At 38.2% G+C, this 26,187-nt stretch overlaps 1 protein-coding gene across 6 annotated transcripts in view; it reads left to right on the top strand.

Moving 5' to 3' along the window:
* Window positions 1-26,187, top strand: part of PHTF1 (putative homeodomain transcription factor 1) — a 92,898-nt gene that overhangs the window by 18,771 nt on the left and 47,940 nt on the right. For 5 of the 6 annotated variants that reach the window (XM_030324316.1, XM_030324314.1, XM_032594364.1 and 2 more), the window contains 4 exons: window positions 10,188-10,257; window positions 10,958-11,116; window positions 23,647-23,803; window positions 25,036-25,170. In XM_030324316.1, the coding sequence (XP_030180176.1) occupies window positions 10,188-10,257; window positions 10,958-11,116; window positions 23,647-23,803; window positions 25,036-25,170 (521 nt within the window). Of the gene's footprint in view, window positions 1-10,187; window positions 10,258-10,957; window positions 11,117-11,364; window positions 11,443-23,646; window positions 23,804-25,035; window positions 25,171-26,187 lie in introns of all 6 variants that reach the window. The other variant, XM_030324318.1, reaches the window with a different exon arrangement.

Raw genomic sequence — 26,187 nt, 5'->3', positions numbered from 1 at the left:
ATATGGAACTCCAAATAGCTAAAACAGGCATTAATTAAGAGCAAAGCTGGAGGCATCACACTTTCTGATTTCAAGTTTTATTACAAAGCTGTAGTAATCAAAACACTATGTTACTGGCATAAAAGACACCTGAATAAATGGGACAAAAGAGAGACCTCAGAAATAAAACCATGTGTACATAGTCAACTAATCTTTGGCGAAGGTGCTAAAAATATACAATGGGAAAAGGAGTCTCTTCAATAAATGATGCTGGGAAAACAGCTGGATATGCTGGATAGGTATATCCATGCAGAAGAATGCAGAAGAATGATATTGGACCTTTATTTTATACCATACATAAAAATCAACTCAAGATGAATTAAAGACTTAAATGTAAGTCTTTATAACTTCTAGAAGAAAGCAGGGGAAAACTTCCTTGACATTGGTCTTGGCAATGAGTTTTTTGGATTTGACAACAAAAATACAGGTAACAAAAGCAAAAGTAACAAGTAGGACTACATCAAACTAAAATATTTTTGCCTAGCAAAGGAAGCAATCAACAAAGCATAAAGGCAACCTGTGGAATGGGAGAAAATATTTGTAAACCATATATCTGATGAGGGGTTAATATTCAAAATGTAAGAGGAACTCCTACAACTCAATAGTTAGAAACAAGTAATGCAATTAAAAAGACAAAGGACCTGAACAGATATTTTTCCAAAGAAGATATATTTACCAATGGCTTTATGAAAAGGTGTTTAGCATCACGAGTCATCAGGGAAATGTAAATCAAACCCACAATGAGATATCACCTCCTACCTGCCAGGATGACTCTTATCAGAAAGTCAAAAAAGGGATGCCTGGGTAGCTCAGTCGGTTAAGCATCCGACTCTTGGTTTTCGCTCAGGTCATGATCTCATGCATGGTTCATGAGTTCAAGCCCTGCACCGGGTTCTGCGCTGATAGTACAAAGCCTGCTTGGAATTCTCTCCCCCTCTCCCTCTCTCTCTCTCTATGCCCCTCCCCCTCTCTGTATCTCTCAAAATAAATAAGTAACCTTAAAAAAAAATAAAGTCAAAAAATAGTTAAGTGTTGGTGAGAATGTAGAGAATAGGTAACTTTTATGTACTGTTGGTGGGAATGTAAATTGGTATAGCCATTTTGGAAAATGTTATGGAGGCTTTTCAAAAAATTAAAAATAGAACTACCATTTGATCCAGATATCCCTTTTCAGGGTATTTGTCCACAGGAAATAAAATCACTATCTTGAAGAGATCTCTGCACCCCCATGTTCATTGTATTATTCATAGTAGCCAAGCTATGAAAACAACCTAAGTGTTCACTGATGGATGAATTGATAAGGAAAATGTGTTATGTATTTGTGTGTGTGTGTATAATGGAATATTACTCAATCTAAAAAAAAAAAAAAAAAAGGAAATCCTGCCATTTGCAGTAACATGGATGAACCTGAAGAGCATTATGCAAAGTGAAACAGGCCAAACACAGAAAGCAAATACTGCACAATCTCACATGTGGAATGTAAACAAGTTAGACTCATAGAAACAGAGTAGAATAGTCACCAGGTGTTAAGAGATAGAGGAAATGGAGAGATGTTGGTCAGAAGGTACAAACTTTTACTCATAAGGTAAATAAGTTCCAGAGAGCTAACGTACAGCATGATGACTATAGTTAATAATACTGTATTATATACTTGAATTGGAAATCAAGCATTCCTAGCATACAAAAAAAAAATGGCAACTATGTGAGGTGATTGGATATGTTGATTAGCTTGATTCACAATGTCAATGTATATGGAAATGTCACATTGTACACCTTAAATATATACAACTTTTGTCAATTATACCTCAGTTAAAGTAGGGAGAAAAAGAAAAAAAAATGAGGCAGTTACAATTATAGGACAAACAAAATTTCTAAGAAAGGAGATGTAATCATTGATTACTTGGCTTAGCCGGTAACAATATTTATGTAATCACATCACTCTAAACATCAATCACTGATTTAATTAAAATTGGGATAAAACTGTATCTGGGGGGAAACCATAGTTTGTGAGGGCATGGGTATGTGTGTTCGGCGGTACAATAATCATCATTAATACCTAGCATGTAGTATGTGCCTGGCATTATCCTAAGCACCACCTGCGCACTCCTGATCTTTCCTTACTGCAATCCTATAGAAGTAGATGTATTATTCTCGCTTTACAGGCTAAGAAAGCTGTCTCCTCATCCACAATGGTAAGAAATGAATGGATAGTACCTGAAGTCGATGAAAGCGCTGTACACATCTTATTTAGAAATAAGAAAGAATAATGAGGAATTAGGACTTAGGGGTAAGGAAGGGTATTTTTTTGTTATTAGCCTCGTCATATAAGTATTGCAGTAAAGATTTAATTTAGAAGAATTTCCTGTCCAAAAAAGAGAAAATGAACTTCCTTGGGTAATAAGATAGATGTATATATGTAATACATTTGAGATAAATGGATAGTTTGATAGACATAGAGGTATATGAATGGTTATGAATATGCCATTGTCTTTTATTTATACCAGTAGCAAAACCCCTCAAATCTCATCAACATTTAGGCATGAACTTTGGAGTTCACTAGACTTAAATGTGTATTATCTTATCTTTGTTTTCCTAATTATTCAGTTCCCTACCTGTAAGAACTTTGTTATGTCTCCACCTATTGTCATGGGACTTGCAGTGCCTTCCCGTGGGAGGAGAATCCTTCCCTGCCCCACAGATTTCCAGCTTGGCGAGTGGGGTGTGAGCAGAATGTGACCTTCCTTCCTTTGACCCAGTCCTGTCCTTTCTCATGCCTTCTCCATCCTGTGAGAAGCCGGAGTGCCAAAGCTGGGGTTTGAATTCTTCTGTGGCTTCGTCTTCCCACTGACCCCACATTTTCGATTACCAAGACCTCTGGATTCTGTCTTCTAAAACTTTTGACGATGAATACTTTTCCCAATTTATGTTTCTAATTCCCTGGACTGATCTGTTTGCACTCCTCTGTCTGCACGCCGCTGCCTGCAGGCCAAATCCGCGGGAGCACTGCACTGCGGACCTCTGTGTTTTACGTATTTATTGTCTGTGCCTTGGTCAGCTGTAGTGCAATTGTGGCTGAGGTCAGTAGTCGCCACAGAGATGGTGGAGTCCGCAAGGCCTACAATGCAGTCTGGCCTTTTACAGATAGTTTATCCACTCTTCATCTAAATTAGTGGAACAGCTTTTTTTTTTTTTTTTTTTTTTTTTTTAAAAACTCTGTTCTCTCTGCCCAGTGTCTCCTCAGCCCTCACATCACTGAAACCGTCTGGTTACTTTGTTCCTGTTTTAACATAAATGGTATTGTTTTTCTCCTATTTAAAGCTGTGTCCTGACTTCCTGGTACCCTTATAAAATACATACACACTCTTAACAAGTTATAATCTTCACAGCCTGGGTTCTTACCTTTCCTGCTTCTGTCTCGCCTTACCTTTACCCCTTTTCACTTCCACTCTCCTTTGGCTTTCTTGAACTTTCCTAAGTTTTTGTCATGCTATCTCTTATTTCTGGGTCTTCTCTTATGCTTACCTTTATTCTCCCTTGTGCTATGCCCCTTGTCTGTCTTTCCAAAGTCTCACACATCCTTAGGTCTCAGGTCAGATATTACTTTCTTTTGGAAATCTTTCTTTGACTTCTAAATCTGACCGAGCGGCCCTTCGTGCATGTTCCAGTAGTGCTGTACTTGCCTTGTCATTGTTTCGTTGTTCATCATCTGCCCTTAAATCGGGGGACTTCCTTCTGTGCCTGACTATAAAGTAATTTGATTCTCTCACGGGCAACAAGATGGAAATTTTAACACACTAAAAGATGGAGATGTGTTATCGGGTTTCCACTTGTCTTTTTTTTTCCTGTTGAATACATTAATGTTCCAACAATATTGCAGCAGTGCCTCCAGTACTTCTGTCCCTCTGCCTAAAAGGAGGAGCTCCACTGGTCAGGTGGTTCTGATCCTTGGCGGGGTTGCACAGTTATGTCGGGGGCAGTGGGTGGAGAGGCTGTAGCAGGGGCTGGGCAGAGAATTTCCAGAGCACCTTTCTGGCAACTAGGGCAGGGCTGTCCTGCTTCTCTCCTGCGATCTTTCTCCCGGGTTCTTAGGGTAGAGATGGTGTCCACTAAGGAAATTCACTCACATCTCCCAGAGCTTAATCCCACTGAAACTTCCAGAGGCAAGCAGTCTCGCTTGATCTCAAAAGATCCTCTCCCTACATTGATTTGGAATGCATTTTGTACCAGTTAATGAGGGGCAGGATATGTAGTGGTTTGGAAGGAAAATGACTGGGGTAGAATCTCTGTGCCTGGTCTCCTCCTCAGTAAAGCAAGGGTAATCAGAGGTACCTATCTCACAGGACAGTTCTGAGGATTAAATGAGTTAAACAAGTTAATGTAAGTATATGTAAAGTGCTTAGAATAGAGCTTGGTGCATGTTTCCTCTTACTGTATTATACTATGGAAAGTGTAGGATAAAGCAGAAAAATCCTATACTATGGAATGTGTAGGATAAAGCAGAAAAATCCTAAAAGCATGGCACGTGTTTTTTTATTCTTCCTCTGCATAAACAAGTACAGAGGATTGTGGTGGCTTTCTCATGGCTCTCAAGAACAGGGGTCATAAGATTAATGACTTCTCTCCCTTTAGGACAGAAAAAATGGTAAGGGAGGTTCAGGGGGCATTTTCCTGAGCAACGCTCATACGTTGGCTTTATCGTCTAATTCTATAGTGTACACTTTTTGAAGATAGAGCTATGTTTTGACTTATTGCTGTATACCTAGCTCAGGTGGAGTATCTGGCACGTAAAGGCACATGTTGAATATTTGTTGACTAAGTGAACGAATGAATGTATTTCTGTTGCTAAGGGAGTTTTTCATAGTTTGGTAATTGTCTCCAGTTAATGCTGATTCTAATTCTATAATGTTAAAGGTGAAAAGTCTAAAAAGCAAAGGAAGCAGAAAAATTAATTTGCCTCTAAAGTTAAGGCACTTAAAGCTTCTTTAGTTGGAATTGTACTGATGCAAATGTCCACAGGGTCTTTGTCCGTTAGAATACAATGCAGTGATGTTTTTCCTTTTGAAATTTTAATTTCTGCTTTTGAATATAGCCAAGATAATTACTATTCCCATGAATATTATGTAGATTTCAAAAATTAGTGCATGTGTTTTTTAAAGGATTGTTTCTCTGAAATGTCTAACTTTCAAAATTTGATTTCTTCCAAGATTTAATTTCATTACATTTAAGGTTTTAGAACATTCTTCTGTAAAATCTATAGTTTGTAGTTGAACTATATAGAAACATAGGATCCACTTGTTTGGGTGGATGGAACTAGAGGGTATTAAACTAACCATAGTAAGTCAGAGAAAGACAGATACCATATGATTTCACTCATGTGGAGTTTAAGGTACAAAACAGATGAACATAGGGAAGGGAAGCAAAGATAATACAAAAACAGGGAGGGGGACAAAACATGAGAGACTCTTAAATATGGAGAACAAACTGAGGGTTGCTGGAGGGGTTGTGGGTGGGGGCATGGGCTAAATGGGCAAGGGGCATTAAGGAGGACACTTGTTGGGATGAGCACTGGGTGTTCTATGTAGGGGATGAATCACTGGATTCTACTCCCGAAATCATTATTGCACCATATGCTAACTAGCTTGGATGTAAATTAAAAATAAATAAATAAATTAATTAATTTAAAAAAGCTAGAAACATTGCATCCCCCCCAAAAAAGATGACTACATTTATTTGGTTAAACAGAGCTGAAGATCAATACTGGCTCAGTGTCTAAAATTGGGAAATAGCAAATGGCTGTAACCTTTAATTTTTACTTTAATTTTAAAGGTTAAATACCTAATTTTTAAAACTTGTTTAGCATTTATATATGATGATTATAAAATTAAAATCCATCTTTTAAAAGTTTTGAAGTAGTGAAATAAAACTTTTAGGCAAACCAGGAGTTTAAAACACAAAAGATAATTCACAAACTTACTTTTGATTCATAATATACAGCAAGGTTGTTAGGATTTTTAAGCCCTGAGTTTTTCCTGTAAAAAACTGTTGTCTGTATGTTAATAAAATTGAGTAAATGCCATCCCTTTGGAGCAATAATGATTAATTTAAGAAACATTAGAAACTTGGAGATGTAGCAAGTACTCTATAAAAGTCCATGCATTTTTATCTTTTAGGAGAAATGAATATATGTCTAATAACATCACAAATTAAGCTGCTTTAATTTGAGGTGGTAGATGATAAAGGCCCTGAGAGGATTCTTTCTTCATGCCCTGAAAAAAAGTTTAGGACTAGATTTTTGGTTAAATGTGGTAGATTAGCCATACACATTTATAATCTCTCCCTTCTGAATCACCACTAAGTTACATGAAAGGAATCCATAAAGGGGTTGTATAGAATGGGTACCTCCCCAAAGTCAAGGAAAAAAATTGAGGAGGAATGTCTCAGCAAATGAGAAATCTACACATATTTGGAAGATAAAAAATGAATGGAAGAGAGTGTCAGGAGAGCATAGGAGAATGCCAGTTGGCCTGCAAAGCTCCCCAGAGAGGCTTAGGACTTGAATGCACCAAGGTTCTATGTGAGGCAGAGGTGAGCCACAGGGCTAAAAATAGGGGATTAAATGACCTTTGAATACAGAGAGGTTGGACCTCCAGTCTTCTCATCAATTCCTTAAAGACAGGCAACAGTGCCCCTTATGAAGGAGACCACTGGTATTCTGAGAAAATTCATTGGAGAGGGTCTGTGGACAGCGAAGAGCAGGGAAGAATCATACTAAAACCAGAATTGTGACCCCCACCCCCCAACCTTGGTTTAATCTCAGAACTTCCACCACAGAAATCTGTAGCCTTCCTATCCCTCCAGATATGGACATTTGGTGATTCCCTCTAGCTGGTTGATTACACTGAAGTGAAACCCCAAATCTGTAAGCTATGCTCATATACACAGAGCTTCCAATAAGTTTTAAAGAATTTCTAGACATATTGGATAAAGAGTTAGTATCCAAAATCTATAAAGAGTTTACCAAACTCAGTACCTGAAAAGCAAATAATCCGGTGAAGAAATGGGCAGACAACATGAATAGACACTTTCCAAAGAAGACATCCAGATGCCCAACAGATACATGAAAAGATGCTCAACATTTGCTCATCATCAGGGAAATACAAATCAAAACCACATTGAGATACCACTTCACACCGGTCAGAGTGGCTAAAATTAACAACCCAGGAAACAGATGTTGGCGAGGATGTGGAGAAACGGGAACCCTCTTGCACTGTTGGTGGGAATGCAAACTGGTGCAACTGCTCTGGAAAACAGATTGGAGGTTCCTCAAAGAATTAAAAATAGAACTACCTTATGACCCAACAATAGCAGTACTAGGAATTTATCCAAAGGATACAGGAGTGCTGATTCATAGGGGCACATGTACCCTAATGTTTACAGCAGCACTGTCAACAATAGCCAAATTATGGAAAGAGCCTAAATGTCCATCAACTGATGAAGGGATAAAGAAGATGTGGTTTATATATATAGTGGAATACTACATGGCAATGAGAAAGAATGAAATCTTGCCATTTGCAGAAATGTGGATGGAACTGGAGGGTATTATGCTAAGTGAAATAAATCAGGCAGAGAAAGATATCATATATTTTCACTCATATGTGGAACTGGAGAAACTTAACAGAAGACCATGGGGGGAAGGGAAGGGGAAAAAATCGTTTCAAACAGAGAGGGAGGCAAATCACAAGAGACTCTTACAATAGAACAAAGAGAACATAAGAGAACAAACTGAGGGTTGATTGGGGGTGCTGGGGAGAGGGGAAAACGGTTGATGGGCATTGAGGAGGGCACTTGTTGGGATGAGCACTGGGTGTTGTATGTAAGCGATGAATCATGGGAATCTATTCCCAAAGCCAAGAGCACACTGTATACACCGTATATTAGCTAACTTGACAATAAATTATATTAAAAAAAAATTTCTGTTGAAGTAAAACGTGTTCAGGAAATACGGATATACTTATATGTATATAACAGAATTTTCAATGTACAGATTGAGGAATTTCCACAAACTGAACATAATCGTGTAACAAGCACTAAGATCAAGAGATGGATAATTAGCAGTACCATAGAAGCTTCCCTCACATACTGTTCCAGTCACTGCTACCAGCAGAGGTACACCAGTATCCCAACTGCTAGTGCTATAGATTAATTTTACCTTTTTGAACTTTATATAAATGAAATTATACAGTACATACATTTTTTAATCTAATGTGTTCTGTTCAGTGTTATGTTTGTGAGATTCATTCATGTCGTTGTATAATTATAGTTTATTTAGCACAACACTACAATTACCCATTCTGCTATTGATGGGCAACATACGAGTGTTGATGGGTAGTTTCCAATTTGGGGCTCTTACAAATAATTCTTCTATGAACATTTTATACACATTATTTGGTGAAATACATACACATTTGTCTTGGGTATAAACCTTGAAGTAGAATACTTAGTCCATCAGGTTTTCAGCACCTCATTCTAGTATATAAGGAAACAGCCAATGTTTATTAGATATTTGACTAAATCCCCAAAGTAAAAGAGAGTAGAAAGGAATGAACCCAAAGAGTCAAAATGAAAAATTTAATAGAGAAATTTGAGGAAATTTCTGGAAAGCAGAATAAAAAGACAAAAGAGGTAGAAAATAGAAGAGAAAGTTAAGTCTTAGAGGGAAGAAATATGAAAATAAATTATAGGAAAACTTCCTTAAAGCTGAAAGACATTGATTTCCGTATAGAAGGGATTTTCAGCACAATAGATGTAAAAGACTCCTGTCAAGGCACATCATTCTGAAATTTCTGAACACCATGAATAAAGTGGAGATTCAGAGGAAAGAAACAATTCATGCTCAAAGGATCAGGAATCAGAAATGCACTGGAGTTTGCAACAGCAACATTGGAAGCTAGAAAACAGAACAATGTCTTCATTCCTGAAGGAAAATTGTTAACAACCTTGATTTCTACACCTAGTGTAACCTTTAATTAGGTATAAGGGTAGACTGAATTCATTTTCAGACATGTAAGGATTAAAAAAGTTATCTTCTGTGATCCCTTTCTCAGGAAGCATGTGAAGGATGTGCGTCGGGAAGACAGGTGTAGGAGCTAGAGATTCACCACAGAGGTGAAGGGGGTTGTCACAGTGAGAGTGAGAAGTCCTGCATTACAGTCAGCTGTGCAGCAGGCCTGGAGAGCAACTAATCTGATTACAACATGAAGATAGAAGGTTCTGGGAAGGGCGTTTCCAAAAAAAAAATTTTTTTTTTTTTTTAAGAAATAAAAGACTTTGATTAATTTTCTGGCATTTGAGTATTTGAAAATGTTAAATATTTTAACCGACCATGAATAAAAATATAAAATATGGCTTACAGGGAATAGTATTTCATGATGATCATATTATAACTATTGATTACTGATTTATCAAAAATGAATATAACTATATTGTAAGGATATATGTTTCAGGGGTGGAAGTTAGGATGTGGGGATTAGCTGTATAAGAGAACTAAATTCTTACATGCTGTATTAGGAATTGGTAAATTATTTTTCAAATCAATAAATGAAATAATGGCAGTATAAACATATTATTTAGAAGTATGGAAGTAAATACCAAGAGAAAGTTAAAAAAAAAAAAAGGATGAAAGTTATTTGTTTTTGATGAGAGGAGGGGCGGGGGGAGGGTAATGAGGGGGCTGCTATTTTATACTTACTGATCCTTTGGCATTGTTGGATTTTTTTTTATTTATTTAAAAAAAATTCTTTTTTTCTTCTTTTTTTTTTTTAAAAAAAAACCATTACTAGGCTCCACACCCAATGTGGGGCTTCAACTTGCGACCTCAAGATTAAGAGTCACATGCTGTATGCCTGAGCCAGCCAGGTGGCCCTATTGTTGGATCATTTTAAAAAGTAGTAAAAGTATATTTTTTGCATTACTTGATAAACTAAAAACTAAAACATTAATGATAAGTTCTTTTAAGGAACATTAGGATTAAAGTGTCCCCGTTAAAAGGGAGTCAGATATAAAGAAAAAAAAAATGTGAGTTTACCTTTTGTGTTTAAAAGAGCTTTTCAGCCTTATCTCTGGTTTTGTTTTGTTTTATTTTATTCTAGGGCTTCAAAAACAAACCAAAAAAGATGGGTCACATAAAACCAGACTTGATTGACGTGGACTTAATCAGAGGTGAGTTCCAACTTTGGCTCATTTCTTATGTATATTATTATATTATTTCATAGTGGTGCTAGATATTATCTTCCCTTTATGATGGTACTTTAATCTCCAAAAGGAATATTCTTCCCTCATTCAGGCCTTAGGATTTTTTCCCCTTTGCTTTGGTACTGTGTGGCTATATAAATTACATGGTGTCCATAAGGGTAAAAAAGGGATGAACTTGGAAATTGCTGTTGTGTAATTGAGAAAAATATACTGTATAACATTCATGTAAGCCTGATTTATTTTGAGCTCCTGTCTTAGTGATTGAGGCAAGGAGTTATATTTAATGAACATCTGAGAGGATTCTTTTTATTTTTTTTTGTTATTATTTTTAATGTTTTTATTTATTTTTGAGACAGAGAGAGACAGAGCATGAGCAGGGGAGGGGAAGAGAGAGAGGGAGACACAGAATCTGAAGCAGGCTCCAGGCTCTGAGCTGTCAGCACAGAGCCCGACGCGGGGCTCGAACTCATGCACTGTGAGATCACGACCTGAGCCGAAGTCGGATGCTCAACCGACTGAGCCACCCAGGCGCCCCGAGAGGATTCTTTTTAACTGAACTGGTTATGTGTTGATTTTTACTCTCAGCTGTTTTTAATATAGTGTTACAAGGAAGCATTACTATAGTATATGTAAATGTTTGATGTTTTGTTTTATTGTATATTTAAAGGCTCAACATTTGCCAAAGCCAAACCTGAAATTCCATGGACATCTCTGACTCGAAAGGGGCTTGTTCGAGTTGTCTTTTTCCCGTTGTTCAGCAATTGGTGGATTCAGGTTACCTCTTTAAGAATCTTTGTTTGGCTGCTACTGCTTTACCTCATGCAAGGTAATTGGAGGGGTGGAATAAATTATGACAGGTTTTTTTGTTTTGGTTTGGTTTTTTGCTGCTTTTGCTGTTAGATGATGCAGACCTTACTGTTCTTAGTTTTACCCTTCCTTCAAGAGTTTCAAGTACAAAGAAATGAAGGAACGTACACCATTTGGGGATCATCTTCAATTTATTAGCTCACAGGAGCAAACATGATTGTCTAACTCTCTTCTCTTGAATTTCTTTCTACCCATCTTGCTGGCCAGGCCTTTTCAATCTTTTCTTCTGTGTGACCTTTGAATATTGGATTACCTCAAGATTGGATCCTGGATTCTCTTCTCTAGGTACTCTTGTCAAGCCCCATTGCTTTAAAATAGCTGATCAACTGGTGATTCTCAAATTTATATCTCCAGGCCAGATCTCTCTGCTGAACTTCAGACTTATAAATCCAACTGCCTGCTTTTAGGCATTTCTGTATAGAGATTTAACAGGTATCTTGAACCTAATCCTATCCAAAATGGACCTCTGGAATTTTTTTTTTTTCATCATAGTCCACGGCACTAGCATTACTTTGCCTAGACCACTGGAATAATGTCTACTCTGAGCCTTCTACCAACCATTATTTTTACAGCAACTAGACAAATCATTTACAGTAGAATTCATATCATGTCATTTTTCTGGCTAAAACTCTTTTGAGATTTCTCATTGCCCTTGGAGTAAAAATCCAGACTCCTCACCACAGCTTCAGTGCCCTACGTAGTCTGTACCCTGCTGACTTCTTAGAGGTCGTGTCTTACTGCTCTCCTCCTTGCTTGCTCTAGGCATACTGGCCCTTTTTCTGTGCTTCATACAGAACTCTGCATTCTGTTTGAAGGCTATCTTTTTTCTCATCTTTAGGATCTGAACTCAGATGGAACTTTCATAGAGAGGGCAGCCCTATCTGTACCTTCTAATTTTTTTATTTTTTTTATTTTTTTTAACGTTTATTTATGTTTGAGACAGAGAGACAGAGCATGAACAGGGGAGGGGCAGAGAGAGAGGGAGACACAGAATCTGAAATGGGCTCCAGGCTCTGAGCTTCAGCACAGAGCCTGACGTGGGGCTCGAACTCACGAACCGTGAGATCATGACCTGAGCCGAAGTCGGATGCTTAACCGACTGAGCCACCCAGGCGCCCCTAATTTTTTTTTTTTTTTTAATGCTTATTCATTTTTGAGAGAGACGAGTGCAAGGGGGGAGGGCAGAGAGAGGAGACAGAATCTGAAGCAGGCTTCAGGCTCCGAGCTGTCAGCACCAAGCCCGACGTGGGGCTAGAACCCACGAACCTCGAGATCATATTCTCGGACGCTCAACCAGCTGAGCCACGGAGGTGCCCCATGTACCTTCTAAATAGTCCTACCATTCCCCAGGAATCTATTTGAATTTCTTTTTATTTTTATTTATTTTTATTTTTTAATGTTTTTATTTATTTTTGAGACAGAGAGAGACAGAGCATGAGCAGGGGAGGGGCAGAAAGAGAGAGAGAGGAAGACACAGAATCCGAAGCAGGCTCCAGGGTCTGAACTGTCAGTACTCACCGAGATCACGACCTGAGCTGAAGTCAGACGCTTAACCGACTGAGCCACCCAGGCGCCCCTCTATTTTAATTTCTGTATTCCACAACTACCTGATGTTGACGTTTCTCTTCTACATTCAGGGACCCAGCACATTCTCTTTACCACTATATGGCCACTGCCTACCAGGAATACTTTCTGAAAGGGGACCATGTATATACTATGGTTATACCTAAGCAAAAAAGACATGAATTAGAACAGAGTAGGTGAAGGTTGGGTTAGGGTGGAAGGATTTGGGGTGATTTTTATTTTATCTGTGTCAGTTTTTTTGAATTAACTTATAGTGGGAAAGATAAATCTATGAATTTATAGATCTGTAAGTTCAGTTTTCTAAAGTTGTGACAATGCTGTCTAATAGAATTTCGATGATGCTAGAAGTGTTCTATGTCTCACTACCCAGTGTAGTAGCTGTTAGTCATGTGTGGTTTTTGTGAGTACTCGCAATGTGGTTAGTGTGACTAAGGAACTGAATTTTAATTTTATTTAATTGTAAATAAATAGCTGTCATTTTAATGGCTGCATAATATTCCATCATATGAATACACTTTCATTTAAAATGATCATTTTCATGTCTATGTGAGTCTCTCATATGGATTTACCATAAATACTTTTTATAGCTACTTAGTATTCCATTATATAAAAGTATCATAATTTAAATAACTGTTTCCATATTATGAACATTTAGATTATTCCTGGGTTTTTATCCCTATTAATAATGCCATCATGAACAAAATTTTCCATATTTTATATTATTTCCTTAGAATTTATTCTCTGAAATAGAATTAAGAGATTGAAGAATGTAAACATTTTAAGGCTTTTAGTACATAAAATGAAATTGCTGGGGGCACACTTCTTTTTGGAAAGTAGTGGATGAGAGTGCCTGTCTTAGCACAATCTATCATTATTATAATTTAAAAAAATGTTACCTAATTGAATGTACAAAAAAAATTGTGTGTTACCCATATAGTTTGCATTTTTTTGGCTGCTTTTAAAAATGAACTTGTAAATGTTTTTCCACATGTTAGTTATTGAAGAATTTAAATTATATATATATTAATTTTCATATATGCCATGGTCTATTTCTAAACTACATATTCTGCCCCATCAGCTTATCTGGTTATTCTCGTATCTGTACCACATTTCTTTAATTATTATTGTTGTTTAATATGTAGTAACATTGAGTAGTATTCCTTTTCAGCATTTCTCAGATGTTTTTACTTGCTTTTTTCAAATAATTTAGAATTTTATCCTAATCAAAACGAAAAACTAATTTGGAATTAGAGTAACTTCCCCCTTCCCATGAAGATTTTGATATATTTAGGGGGAATGGGGATAAAATTGATATATTTCACCTTTTAATCAAGTCTTCTGTTACATCTCTATTTATTAAAGCTTTGTAGGATTTTTAGTTCTTAGATCTTACTAAAGTTTTTTTTTTTTAAATTTTTTTTTTTTTAACGTTTATTTATTTTTGCGACAGAGAGAGACAGAGCATGAACGGGGGAGGGTCAGAGAGAGGGAGACACAGAATCTGAAATGGGCTCCAGGCTCCGAGCTGTCAGCACAGAGCCCGACACAGGGCTCGAACTCACAAACCACGAGATCCTGACCAGAGCCGAAGCTGGACGCTCAACCGACTGAGCCACCCAGGCACCCCTTCCTAAAGTTTTTTAGGAAGATTTTTTAATCCAGTAAAATATATATAACATATACTTTACCATCTTCACTGTTTTTACATATACAGTCGGTGGCATTAAGTCCATTTACATTGTTAGGCAACCATCACTGCCGTCCATCTCCAGAACTTTTTTCATCTTTCCAAACTGAGACATAGAACAATAATTCCCCAATTCCTCCCCTCTTGGGCTCCGGGCAACCATTCTACTTTCTCTCTGAACTCTACTTTCACAGTTCTTCTGTGACTACCTAGAGTAGTCTCGGTACCTCATGTAAGTAGAACATTGCAGTATTTGTCCTCTTGAGCCTGGCTTATTTCACTTAGCATAATGTTTTCAAGGTTCATCCATATGTAGCACATGTATTTCCTTCCTTTTGAAGGGTAAATAAGAATCCATTATGTGTATATCCCATATTTCATTTAAATATTCATCCATCAATGGACACTGGGTACTTCTACATTAAAGTAAAATATTTATGTGTTTATTTTTGTTGTTGCTGCTGCAGATATGATACTTTTTATTTTATAAATTTCAACTGGTTAGTGCTGTTACATTTGAAGGCTATTTATGTTTAAAATTGTTGGGGCGCCTGGGTGGCTCAGTCGGTTGAGCATCCGACTTCAGCCCGGGTCACCATCTCGCGGTCTGTGAGTTCGAGCCCCGCGTCAGGCTCTGGGCTGATGGCTCAGAGCCTGGAGCCTGCTTCCGATTCTGTGTCTCCCTCTCTCTCTGACCCTCCCCCGTTCATGCTCTGTCTCTCTCTGTCTCAAGAATAAATAAACGTTAAAAAAAAAAAATTTTAAATTGTTATAACCGGCCTCTTTATTATCCTCTCATTAATTTGAATAGTTTTTCAGTGCTCCACTCAGATTTTCTTATTATACAACCATGTTTTTGGCAAATGATGAAAATCTGGTCTCATTTTTCATATATTTCATTTACTATTATTGAATTAGTCAACATTTTCAGAGCAGCGTTTAGGTGATAACAGTAAGAATGGTCATCCTTGTTTTGGTCTTGATTCAGAATGTCTTCATTAGTATGATGTGTGTTCACTTACTCTTTAGTATATAAGGGACATATTTTTATATTCCTGTAATTTCAGAAGAGATTGGCATTTAAGGTTAATTACAAATCAGGAACAAATGTTAATTTTTGTGGAATGCTTTTTCACTATAGGAATTGGCCAAACTCAGTCGTTAAAGGTACAGTCCTTCACAAGACTGTCCTCACTTCAGACACCAGCCTCACTTTGGGAGTCCCCAGTGCTACCCTAACTTCTGACCCCCTGGCTACAGTTTTGAGGGTCCCCCATTCATTCCTGCATGTTTGATAATTCACTCCCAGAACTCAGGAAGGTGTTATACTTACAATTACAGTTTTGTAATATTAAGAGTATTATACAAATTAGAAGAGATGCATAGTGTGAGAGGATTCAAAACAAAGTTTTCATCATCCTCAGGGATATGGTACCCATTCTGCCATGATGGGTAGCAAAGCTGACAGACTAGTGTCAATCAGGGATGCTCCACCCAAGCTTTGGTATGCATAATTTTTATTGGGGACTTATTTTTTTTTTATTTAAAAAAAAATTTTTTTTTCAACATTTATTTATTTTTGGGACAGAGAGAGACAGAGCATGAATGGGGGAGGGGCAGAGAGAGAGGGAGACACAGAATCGGAAACAGGCTCCAGGCTCTGAGCCATCAGCCCAGAGTGCGACGCGGGGCTCGAACTCATGGACCGCGAGATCGTGACCTGGCTGAAGTCGGACTCTTAACCGACTGAGCCACCCAGGCGCCCCTATTGGGGACTTATTATGTAGGTATAACTGATCGAGTAATTGATCAAGTGGCCAACTCAGTCTTCAGCCTTTGTTCCCTCCCCATCCCTTCCCAGAGGTCAGGCTGATACAATGTGCCTCAGAGCCTCAACCCTCTAATCACATGGTTGGTCTTTCTGGCATGGCTACCCCATCTGCAGTCACCTCATTGGCGTAAACTATCAGGTATGGTCCAAGGGGCCCACTGTGAATAACCAAGGTACTTCCATCACTTGAAAAATTCCAAGGATTTAGAGGTTACCTCCCAGGAATCAGGGACAAAGGCCTTTTACATAATTGTCAGTTGAGATGATTTGTATATATATATATAACCCAAATTATGTTATTAAATTATTGGATTAAATCAGTTCAGTAAACAAACATGTAAGTGCCTACGATGTGTGCACAAGTAGTGTTCTGTCTGGGCTCTGAGATACATTTTTCGCTCCAGCATAAACCCTGCATGGTCTTGGTAAATTATTCTTTGTTTTATTGTCAAATTTACTTTGATAGTATTTCAGTTATTCATTCAACAGATAATAAGTGCCTGTTATGTGCTGCATACTGATCTAGCTATAGCAGTGAACCCAAAAGACAAAAATCCCTTCATTCATGGTGCCTGCTTTTTAGTAGTAAATTTATATCCATATTCATAAGCCAGCAAGATCTGTAGTTTATTGTTTTGGTGCTGTCATTTTTATGTTTGGGTGATTGGCTGTTGGAGCATGAAATGAATTTGGTAGTTTTTTCTCCACATAGGAATAGTTTATATAGCACAAGAATTATCTTTTTTTTTTTTTAATGTTTATTTATTTATTTTTGAGAAAGGGAGTGAGAGAGAGCGTGAGCAGAGGAGGGGCAGAGACAGAGAGGGAGACAGAGAATTCCAAGCAGACACTGTACACATAGAGCCTGATGGCGGGGCTCAAACTCACAAACCATGAGATCGTGACCTGAGCCAAAATCAAGAGTCAGACACTTAGCTGAGTGACCTACCCTGGTGCTCTATTTTAATTAATTATTATTATTTTTTTTCAACGTTTATTTATTTTTGGGACAGAGAGAGACAGAGCATGAACGGGGGAGGGGCAGAGAGAGAGGGAGACACAGAATCGGAAACAGGCTCCAGGCTCTGAGCCATCAGCCCAGAGCCCGACGCGGGGCTCGAACTCACGGACCGCGAGATCGTGACCTGGCTGAAGTCGGACGCTTAACCGACTGCGCCACCCAGGCGCCCCAATTAATTATTTTTTTTATTTGAGAGAGAGAGAGAGAGAGAGAGAGAGAGAGCAAGCATGCACAAGGGGGGAGGGGGCAGAGGGAGGGAGGGAGAGGGAGGGAGGGAGGGAGAGAGAGAGAGAGAGAGAGAGAGAGAACATCTTGAGCAGGCTCCATGCTCAGCACAGAGCCGATGTGGGACTTGATCTTGTGACCCGAGTCAAAATCAAGAGTGGGATGCTCAACTGACTAAGTCACATAGGCGCATCTAAGAATTAATTTTACATGAAAGTCTGAAAGAACTCACCTATTAAATTGTATCTGGAATATTTTGGGTGTAATTTTTGATATTTTTCTGTTTCTTTCACCATCTGTTTCTTTGGACAGTTCATATTGCATAGAGCAGTTCATAGCATAGTAATTAAGAGTAAGGACTCGAGCCCAGTTGGCTGGATTCAGATCCCAGCTTTGCTAATTGCTACCTGTATAATTGTGGGAAGTTATTAGAAAATACTGATCCTCAGAGCAGAACAGCACTTCATAAGGTATGTGTCATACAGCATCTAGCTATTTCTTGGTAGAAAGCCTTTTGAAATATCCAGATTATTGTCAGAAAGGCAAATCCTTCAAACACATCATTCTCTTTCTCTGTGACCTGAGACTTCAGGTTTTCACTCAGCTGATGTGTTGGTGGATCGTATTGTTGGAAGTTATGTGCTTTTACCTTGTACTTTTAAAATTGATAGGTTTTTGGCTGCCACCTGGAGCGGCGGGGGGGGGGGGGGGCGCGGGGTGGGCGGCAGCGGTGCTGGTGGTGACTCCGCCACAGAGCAGGAGGGCCAGGACAACACGCTCCATCTGTCCCTGGTGAGCGGCGTGTGCAGGGAAGGCGCTCAGGGTGGTGACTGTGGCCGGGCCTGCGGTGTCCCCTGAGTGGCGGCGACAGCCTTGGCGGTGCCCCCCAGCAAAAGCCGGTTCCTTTCCTGTTGGGGAGTGTGGGGCTGGGGCCCAGGGGACCCTGGGCCACGGAGAGCAGGAAGAGGATGGACTGCCCGGCCCTCCCCCCCACCCCATGGAAGAAGGAGGAAGTGATCCGAAAATCTGGACTCAGTGCCAGCAAGATTGATGTCAACTAGTTCAGTCCAAGTGGTAAGAAGTTCAGAAGCAAACCTCGGTTGGCAAGGTACCTGGGAAATATTGTTGACCTCCGCAGTTTTGACTTCAGACCTGGAAAGATGATGCCTGGTAAATTACAGAAGAATGAACAGAGACTGTGGAATGATTCTCTCAATCAAAATAAATTGTATATTGTGTCGCCTTTATGCTCTAGCTGTGCTGGACTACTCCTAATACTTCACCATGGCATGTGCTTTCAAGATTCTGCTTGCTCAGGTGCTATTTCCTCTGTTTGGAATGTGCTTCCCCCTTTCCTCTCCATCTGGTGGACTCCTACTCATCCAACGCCCAGCTCCATTACCTCCACCTCTGTAAAGCCTGCTCCTGCATTCATCAGGCAGAACCAGCCCCTTCTTCCATAATGCCTCCCTGGTGCTTTGCCATTGTATTCATGATTGTTTGCTTCAACTAGACCCTGAACTCCATAAGGGCAGGGACTGTCCTTCCTTCCTTCCTTTCTTCCTTTCTTCCTTCCTCCCTCCCTCCCTCCCTCCCTCCCTCCCTCCCTAGCACATAGTAAGTGCTTAATGTTTGCTTCTTGCTTGTTTGATTTAATATGCACCTCGTTCCAGAAATGTATAGTGCTCATAAATATTGAATACAAGCAGCAAGGGAAAGAAGAAGAAGGGAAGACAGATCAGGTTCGCAGCAGACCTGAGCACAGAAACTCTGCAGGCCAGAAAGGAGTGGCAGGATGTATTCAACGTGCTGAATCAGAAAAATATGCAGCCAAGAGTTCTTTATCCAGTAAGGCTGTCACTCAAAATGGAAGGAGAGATAAAGAGTTTCTCAGACAAACAAAAACTAAAGGAGTTTGTGAGCACTAAACCATCCCTGCAAGAAATTTTAAGTTGGACTCTTTGAGTGGAGAAAAGATGAAACAAAACAAAAAAGACCAAAAGCAACAAAGATTAGAAAGGACCAGAGAACATTACCAGAAACTCCAATTCTACAGGCAACACAATGGCACTAAATTCATCTTTCAGTACTCACTCTAAATGTCAATGGACTAAATGCTCCAATCAAAAGACATAGGGCATCAGGATGGGTAAGAAAACAAGCCCCATCTGTATCCTGCTTACAAGAGACCCATTTTAGACCTAAAGATATCTACAGATTGAAAGTAGGGGATAGAGAACCATCTATCATGCTAATGGTCGCCAAAAGAAAGCCAGAGTAACCATACTTATATCAGACGAACTAGATTTTAAAATAAAGACTGCAATAAGAGATGAAGAAGGGGATTATATCATAATTAAGGGGTCTATCCACTAAGAGGATCTAACGATTTTAAATATTTATGCCCTCAACAAGAAAGCACCCAAATATATAAATCAATCACAAACATAAGCTCATTAATAATAACACCATGATAGTAGGGGACTTCAACACCCCACTTACAGCAATGGACAGACCATCTAAGCAGAAAATCAACAAGGAATCAATGGCTTTGAATGATACACTGGACTGGATGGACTTAACAGATATATTCAGAACATTTCATCCTAAAGCAGCAGAATACACAGACTTCTCTAGTGCACATGGAAAATTCTCCAGAAAAGATCACATAGGGGGACACAAATCAGCCCTCAGCAACTACAAAAAGTTCAAGATCATACCTTGCATATTTTCCTACCACAACACTATGAAACTCGAAATCTATCACAGGAAAAAACTTGGAAAGACCATGAATACTTGGAGATTAAGGAACATACTACTAAAGAATAAACGGGTTAACCAAGAAATTAAAGAGAAGATGAAAAAATACATGGAAGCCAATGAAAATGAAAACACGACAGCCCAAAACCTCTGGGATGCAGCAAAGGCAGTCATAAGAGGGAAGTATATAGCAATCCAGACCTTCCTAAAGAAGGAAGAAAGGTCTCAAATAAACAACCTAACCTTACACCTTAAAGAGCTGGAAAAAGAACAGCAAAGAAAGCCCAAAACCAGCAGAAATGGGAAATAATAAATATGAGAGAGGAGGGCTCACAGCCAACCCTGCAGAAATACGAACAATAATAAGAGAATATTATGAGCAATTATATGCCAATAATTTGGGGAATCTGGAAGAAATGGACAAGTTCCTAGAAACATAAACTACCAAAACAGGAAGACATAGAAAATTTGAACAGAGCCATAACCAGTAAAGAAATTGATTCAGTAATCAAAAATCTCCCAACAAACAAGAGTCCAAGTCTGGATGGCTTTCCAGGGGAATTCTACCAAACATTTAAAGAAGAGTTAACACCTATTCTTCTGAAACTGTTCCAAAAAATAGAAATAGAAGGGAATCTTCCAAACTCATTCTATGAGGTCAGCAATAACCTTGATTCCAAAAACAAAGACCCCACTCAAAAGGAGAACTACAGACCAATTTCTCTAATGAACATGGATGCAAAAATTCTGAACAAGGTAGCCAACCAGACCCAACAACACATTAAAAGAATTATTCACCACGATCAAGTGGGATTTATTCCTGGGATGCAGGGCTGGTTCAATATATGCAAGTCAATCATTGTGATATATCACATTAATACCAGAAAGGATAAGAACCACATGATCCTCTCAATAGATGCAGAGAAAGCATTTGACAAAATATAGCATCCTTTCTTGATAAAAACCCTCAAGAAAGTAGGGATAGAAGGATCAGACCTCAAGATCATAAAAGCCATATATGACAGACCCACCACTAATATCATCTTTAATGGGGAAAAACAGAGACTTTTCCCCCTAAGGTCAGGAAAGAGACACGGATGTCCACTGTCGCCACCATTATTCAACATAGTGCTGGAAGTCCTAGCCTCAGCAATTAGACAACACAAAGAAATAAAAGGCATCTAAATCAGCAAGGAGGAAGTCAAACTGTCACTCTTCAGAGATGACATGATCATCTATGTGGAAAACCCAAAAGACTCCACCAAAAAACTGCTAGAACTGATCCATGAATTCAGCAAAGTCACAGGATATAAAATCAATGTACAGAAATAGGTTGCATTTCTATACACTAATAATGAAACGGCAGAAGGAGAAATGCAAGGATTGATCCCATTTACAATTGCACCAAAAACCATAAAATATATAAGAATAAACCTAATCATGAGGTGAAAAATCTTTACACTGAAAACTATAGAAAGCTTATGAAAGAAATTGAAGAACCCCCCCCCCCCCCACACACACACATACACACAATGGAAAAACATTCCATGCTTATGTATTGGAAGAACAAATATTGCTAAAATGTCAATACTGCCCAAAGCAATCTACATATTCAATTCAATTCCTATCAAAATAACATGAGCATTCTTTCTTCACAGAGCTAAAACAAACAATCCTAAAATTTGTATGGCACCAGAAAAGACCCCGAATAGCCAAAGCAATCCTGAAAAAGAAAACCAAAGCTGGAGGCATCACAATTCTGGACTTCAAGCTGTATCACAAAGCTATAATCATCAAGACAGTATGGTACTGGCACAAAAACAGACACATAGATCAATGGAACAGGTAAAGAGCCCAGAAACAGACCCATATTTATATGGTGAACCAATCCATGACACAGGTAGAAAGAATATACAATGGAAAAAAGACAGTCTCTTCAGCAAATGGCACTGGGAAAACTGGACAGCATGAAAGCTCTTTGTGCAGAAGAATGAAACTGGACCACTTTCTTACACCATACACATAAATAAATTAAAAATGAATGAAAGACCTAAACATAAGACAGGAAGCCATCAAAATCCTAGAGGAGAAAACAGACAACAGGCTCTTTGACTTCAGCCACAGTAACTTCTTACTTGACATGTGTCCAGAGCCAAGGGAAACAAAAGCAAAAATGAATTATTGGGACCTCATCAAGATAAAAAGCTTCTGGACAGGAAAGGAAACAATCAGCAAAACTAAAAGGCAACCAATGGAATGGAGAAGGTAGTTGCAAATGAAATATCAGATAAAGGGTTAGTATCCAAAATCTATTAAGAACTAATCAAACTCAACACCCAAAAACCAAATAATCAATCCAGTGAAGAAATGAAGACATGAATAGACGCTTTTCCAAAGAAGACATCCAGATGGCTGACAGACACATGAAAAAATGCTCAACATCACTCACCATCAGGGAAATACAAATCAAAACCGCACTGAGATACCACCTCACACCAGTCAGAGTGGCTAAAATTACCAACTTAGGCAACAACAGATGTTGGCGTGGATGTGGAGAAAGAGGAACCCTTTTGCACTGCTGGTAGGAATGCAAACTGGTGCAGCCACTCTGTAAAAGAGTGTGAAGGTCCCTCAAAAAATTAAAAATAAAACTACCCTATGACCCAGCAATTGCACTACTAGGTATTTATCCAAGGGATATAGGAGTGCTGATTCAAAGGGGCACATGCACCCCAATATTTATATCAGCACTATTGACAATAGCCAAAGTATGGAAAGAGCCCACATATCCATCAACTGATGAATGGATAAAGAAGATGTGGTGTGTGTGTATGTATATATATGTGTATATACACACAATCGAATATTACTCAGTGATTAAAAAGAATGAAATCTTGCCATCTGCAATAACATGGATGGAACTAGAGTGTATTACGCTAAGTGAAGTAAGTCAGAGAAAGATAAATATCATATGACTTCACTCATACGTGGAATTTAAGATACAAAACAGATGAACATAAAGGAAGAGAAGCAAACATATAAAAACAGAGAGGGAGACAAACCATAAGAGACTCTTAAATACAGAGAACAAACTGAGGATAGCTGGTGGGGTGTCGGGTAGGGGGGTGGGCTAAATGGGCAAGGGGCATTAAGGAGGACACTTGATGGGATGAGCACTGGGTGTTTACATGTAAGGGATGAATCACTAAATTCTATTCCTGAAATCATTATTACCCTATATGTTAACTAACCGGGATGTAAATTTACAAAAACAAAAAAATTAAAGTGGTAGATTTTTGTAGCAATAGTTTGTACAATTGCTAAGATTAGACATAAAGAATGAGCCGTGATGTTTTACATTTTGAAACCTCTTCTTTTCAGTTATAGCACTCGTGTTATATTTTATGATGCCTATTGTGAATGTAAGCGAAGTACTTGGACCCTTGTGCCTTATGTTACTCATGGGAACTGTCCACTGTCAAATTGTGTCCACTCAGATAACAAGGCCATCGGGAAACAATGGAAATCGGAGAAGAAGGTAAGATAAGAAATTGCACTTGTAGTTGTGTTTTCTGAGAGAGGCATTGAACAGACTTAGAAAATCTTTGATGAAATTAATAAAAAATCTTCCTGGTTTACAATTTTTTTTAAATTATTTTTTGGCTTAAAAAAAAAAAAAAGAATGCTTTACTTTTCGTTCTTCTTCCAGATGCTAAGAAACCTTGTCATGACCTATTTAATCCCAGGTGGGATTTTGTCATTCAGTAAAGTTGTTTAAAAGGAAAAATTTGATACTGCAATAGTTATACTCTTAAAATTTACTTAAGTGATTTTGAAAAAAAAATTTTCGACATTGTCTCAATCAAAATTTGGTGAAAATTCACTATGTAAACAAGGATGTTAGTACATTGGGCTAGTGCTAGTAAAATTTTTACTTTTTTCCAGTTGTATGTAAAGAATGGATTTCTAAGTGCTCTAAGCTTTTAACAGAGATTAATTTCTCTTTTCTATACATTGAATTCACTTTGTTTTTATTGGTTATATGCCACCTGTGAGTTTTGGAACTGTTATAAAGGCTTTTAAGGTAAATGTTAGGTATATTACCTTCCAAAAGTTACATTATCTTTTCTCAGAATATCTGTAAATTTTTGTTTTCCTAAGCAATTACCAAATAAGATTTTTTTTTGCATTTGGTGCAATGAATTTCAACATATTTATTCTTATTTTTGAGTGCTATTTTCAAACCATTTTTTTTTCAAAGAGAGGTTTCCTTGCAGTTAATGATTTCTAAGGAAATCGCATGTGGTGTATCTTGGTGATTTAGATATATATTTTAACTGCTTAGGGTATCAATACAAAGTGATCAATTGCTGTTATTTTGTGTTCTCTGATTAAATGTGTCAGATGGATAGATTTTTGACATCCATATTTAAAGGCATTGTTCTTTGTGCTAGTGGTGTTGAATGTACATGAAAAGACTCTTGGTCATACACGTGAAAAATTTTTTTCTAGTAATATTTTTGATATCAGTTCAATTTCTTTAAATATTAAACAAAATGATAGCATAGGACTTTGGTTTGGAACCTGGTTTTGCCCTTAAGTCAGAAACATTCTTGCATGATTTTATCCTTATTACAAGAAGTTCACTATACTTAATTTCAGGTAGTAACCCATTGCTATCATTTTCTGTAGGGATATTTTGGGTAGAAACATACAAGTTCTTGAATAACCTGAAGTTGTTGAAATACTTTTTTTTTTTTTTTTTTGTAGAAAATTACGAAAAACTGTAAATGGTGACGGGAGCCGAGAAAATGGAAATAACTCCTCTGATAAAGTCAGAGGAGTAGAAACTTTGGAATCTATACCCTTTATTGGTGGATTTTGGGACAGTCTCTTTGGCAACAGGTGAGAAGGCTTACGTTGGAATTTTTACTTGATTTTGTATTCACATTAGTGTTAACATAGTATATTATCTGATTGGGAGTATACAGTGTAAGCATATTATAATTGTGGTATGATTTTTAAGGATTCTAGAAGGATTTGTTTACTCCAGGTGTCTCCACTGTCATGTTACCCATAAGTCCAGTATTCTACCATAAAAGTTCATTCTGTTTGATTTTTAACAGAATTATAGACCACAAGATTATAGAAATATAAATACTTGGAAGGGTAAATATTTTAAGCCGTATCAGCTGACAGCTTGAGGGGAAAAAAAGAATTTTAAAAAGATCAGATATTTTTCAGTGTGGAAGCTGATACCTCTTTAGAAATGGGATGCAGGAGGCTGGTGTTGATGGGCTATAGGACAGAAAGGGAAGTGGATCCAAAACATAATTCTATCTTCTTCATGATTTTGCAGGTCAGGACGACATTAGTATGACTTGAAGAAATACTTATTTTGTCATATATTAATGATTATGACTCAAGAACAAAGTTCTTTTGCAGTCCTTTTTTTTTTTTTAAATGTTTATTTTTCAGAGAGAGACACACACACAGAGTGTGGGTAGGGGAAGGGCAGAGAGGGAGACACAGAATCGGAAGCAGGCTCCAGGCTCTGAGCTGTCAGCACAGAGCCCGATGCAGGGCTCGAACTCATGGACCATGAGATCATGACCTGAGCCAAAGTCAGACACTTAACTGACTGAGCCATCCAGGTGCCCCTTGCGGTTCCTTTTTTTGAAGATGAAGTACACATTTCCCCCACTTTCCGAAAGCAGAGTGTTCTTTGAAACCTTTCATGGGTCAAAATGGAATAAAATGAAGAAGCAATTACCATTAATTTCTGCAGAAAAACTTTTGAGCCTTCTCAGACCCTCCCCCCCAAAATAGCCTTTCTTAGGCTTTTCTGATACCTTAGGACACATCTTGCTAGTGGATTGAGATGAAGCACAGATGCTCACAGACACAGTTCGAAGCTCTGGC

This window comes from Lynx canadensis, chromosome C1 (assembly GCF_007474595.2).
Source record: "Lynx canadensis isolate LIC74 chromosome C1, mLynCan4.pri.v2, whole genome shotgun sequence".
NCBI classification, from domain to species: domain Eukaryota; kingdom Metazoa; phylum Chordata; class Mammalia; order Carnivora; family Felidae; genus Lynx; species Lynx canadensis.
The sequence above is the reverse complement of the archived record's forward strand: the minus strand, read 5'-3'. Positions and strand labels throughout refer to the sequence as shown.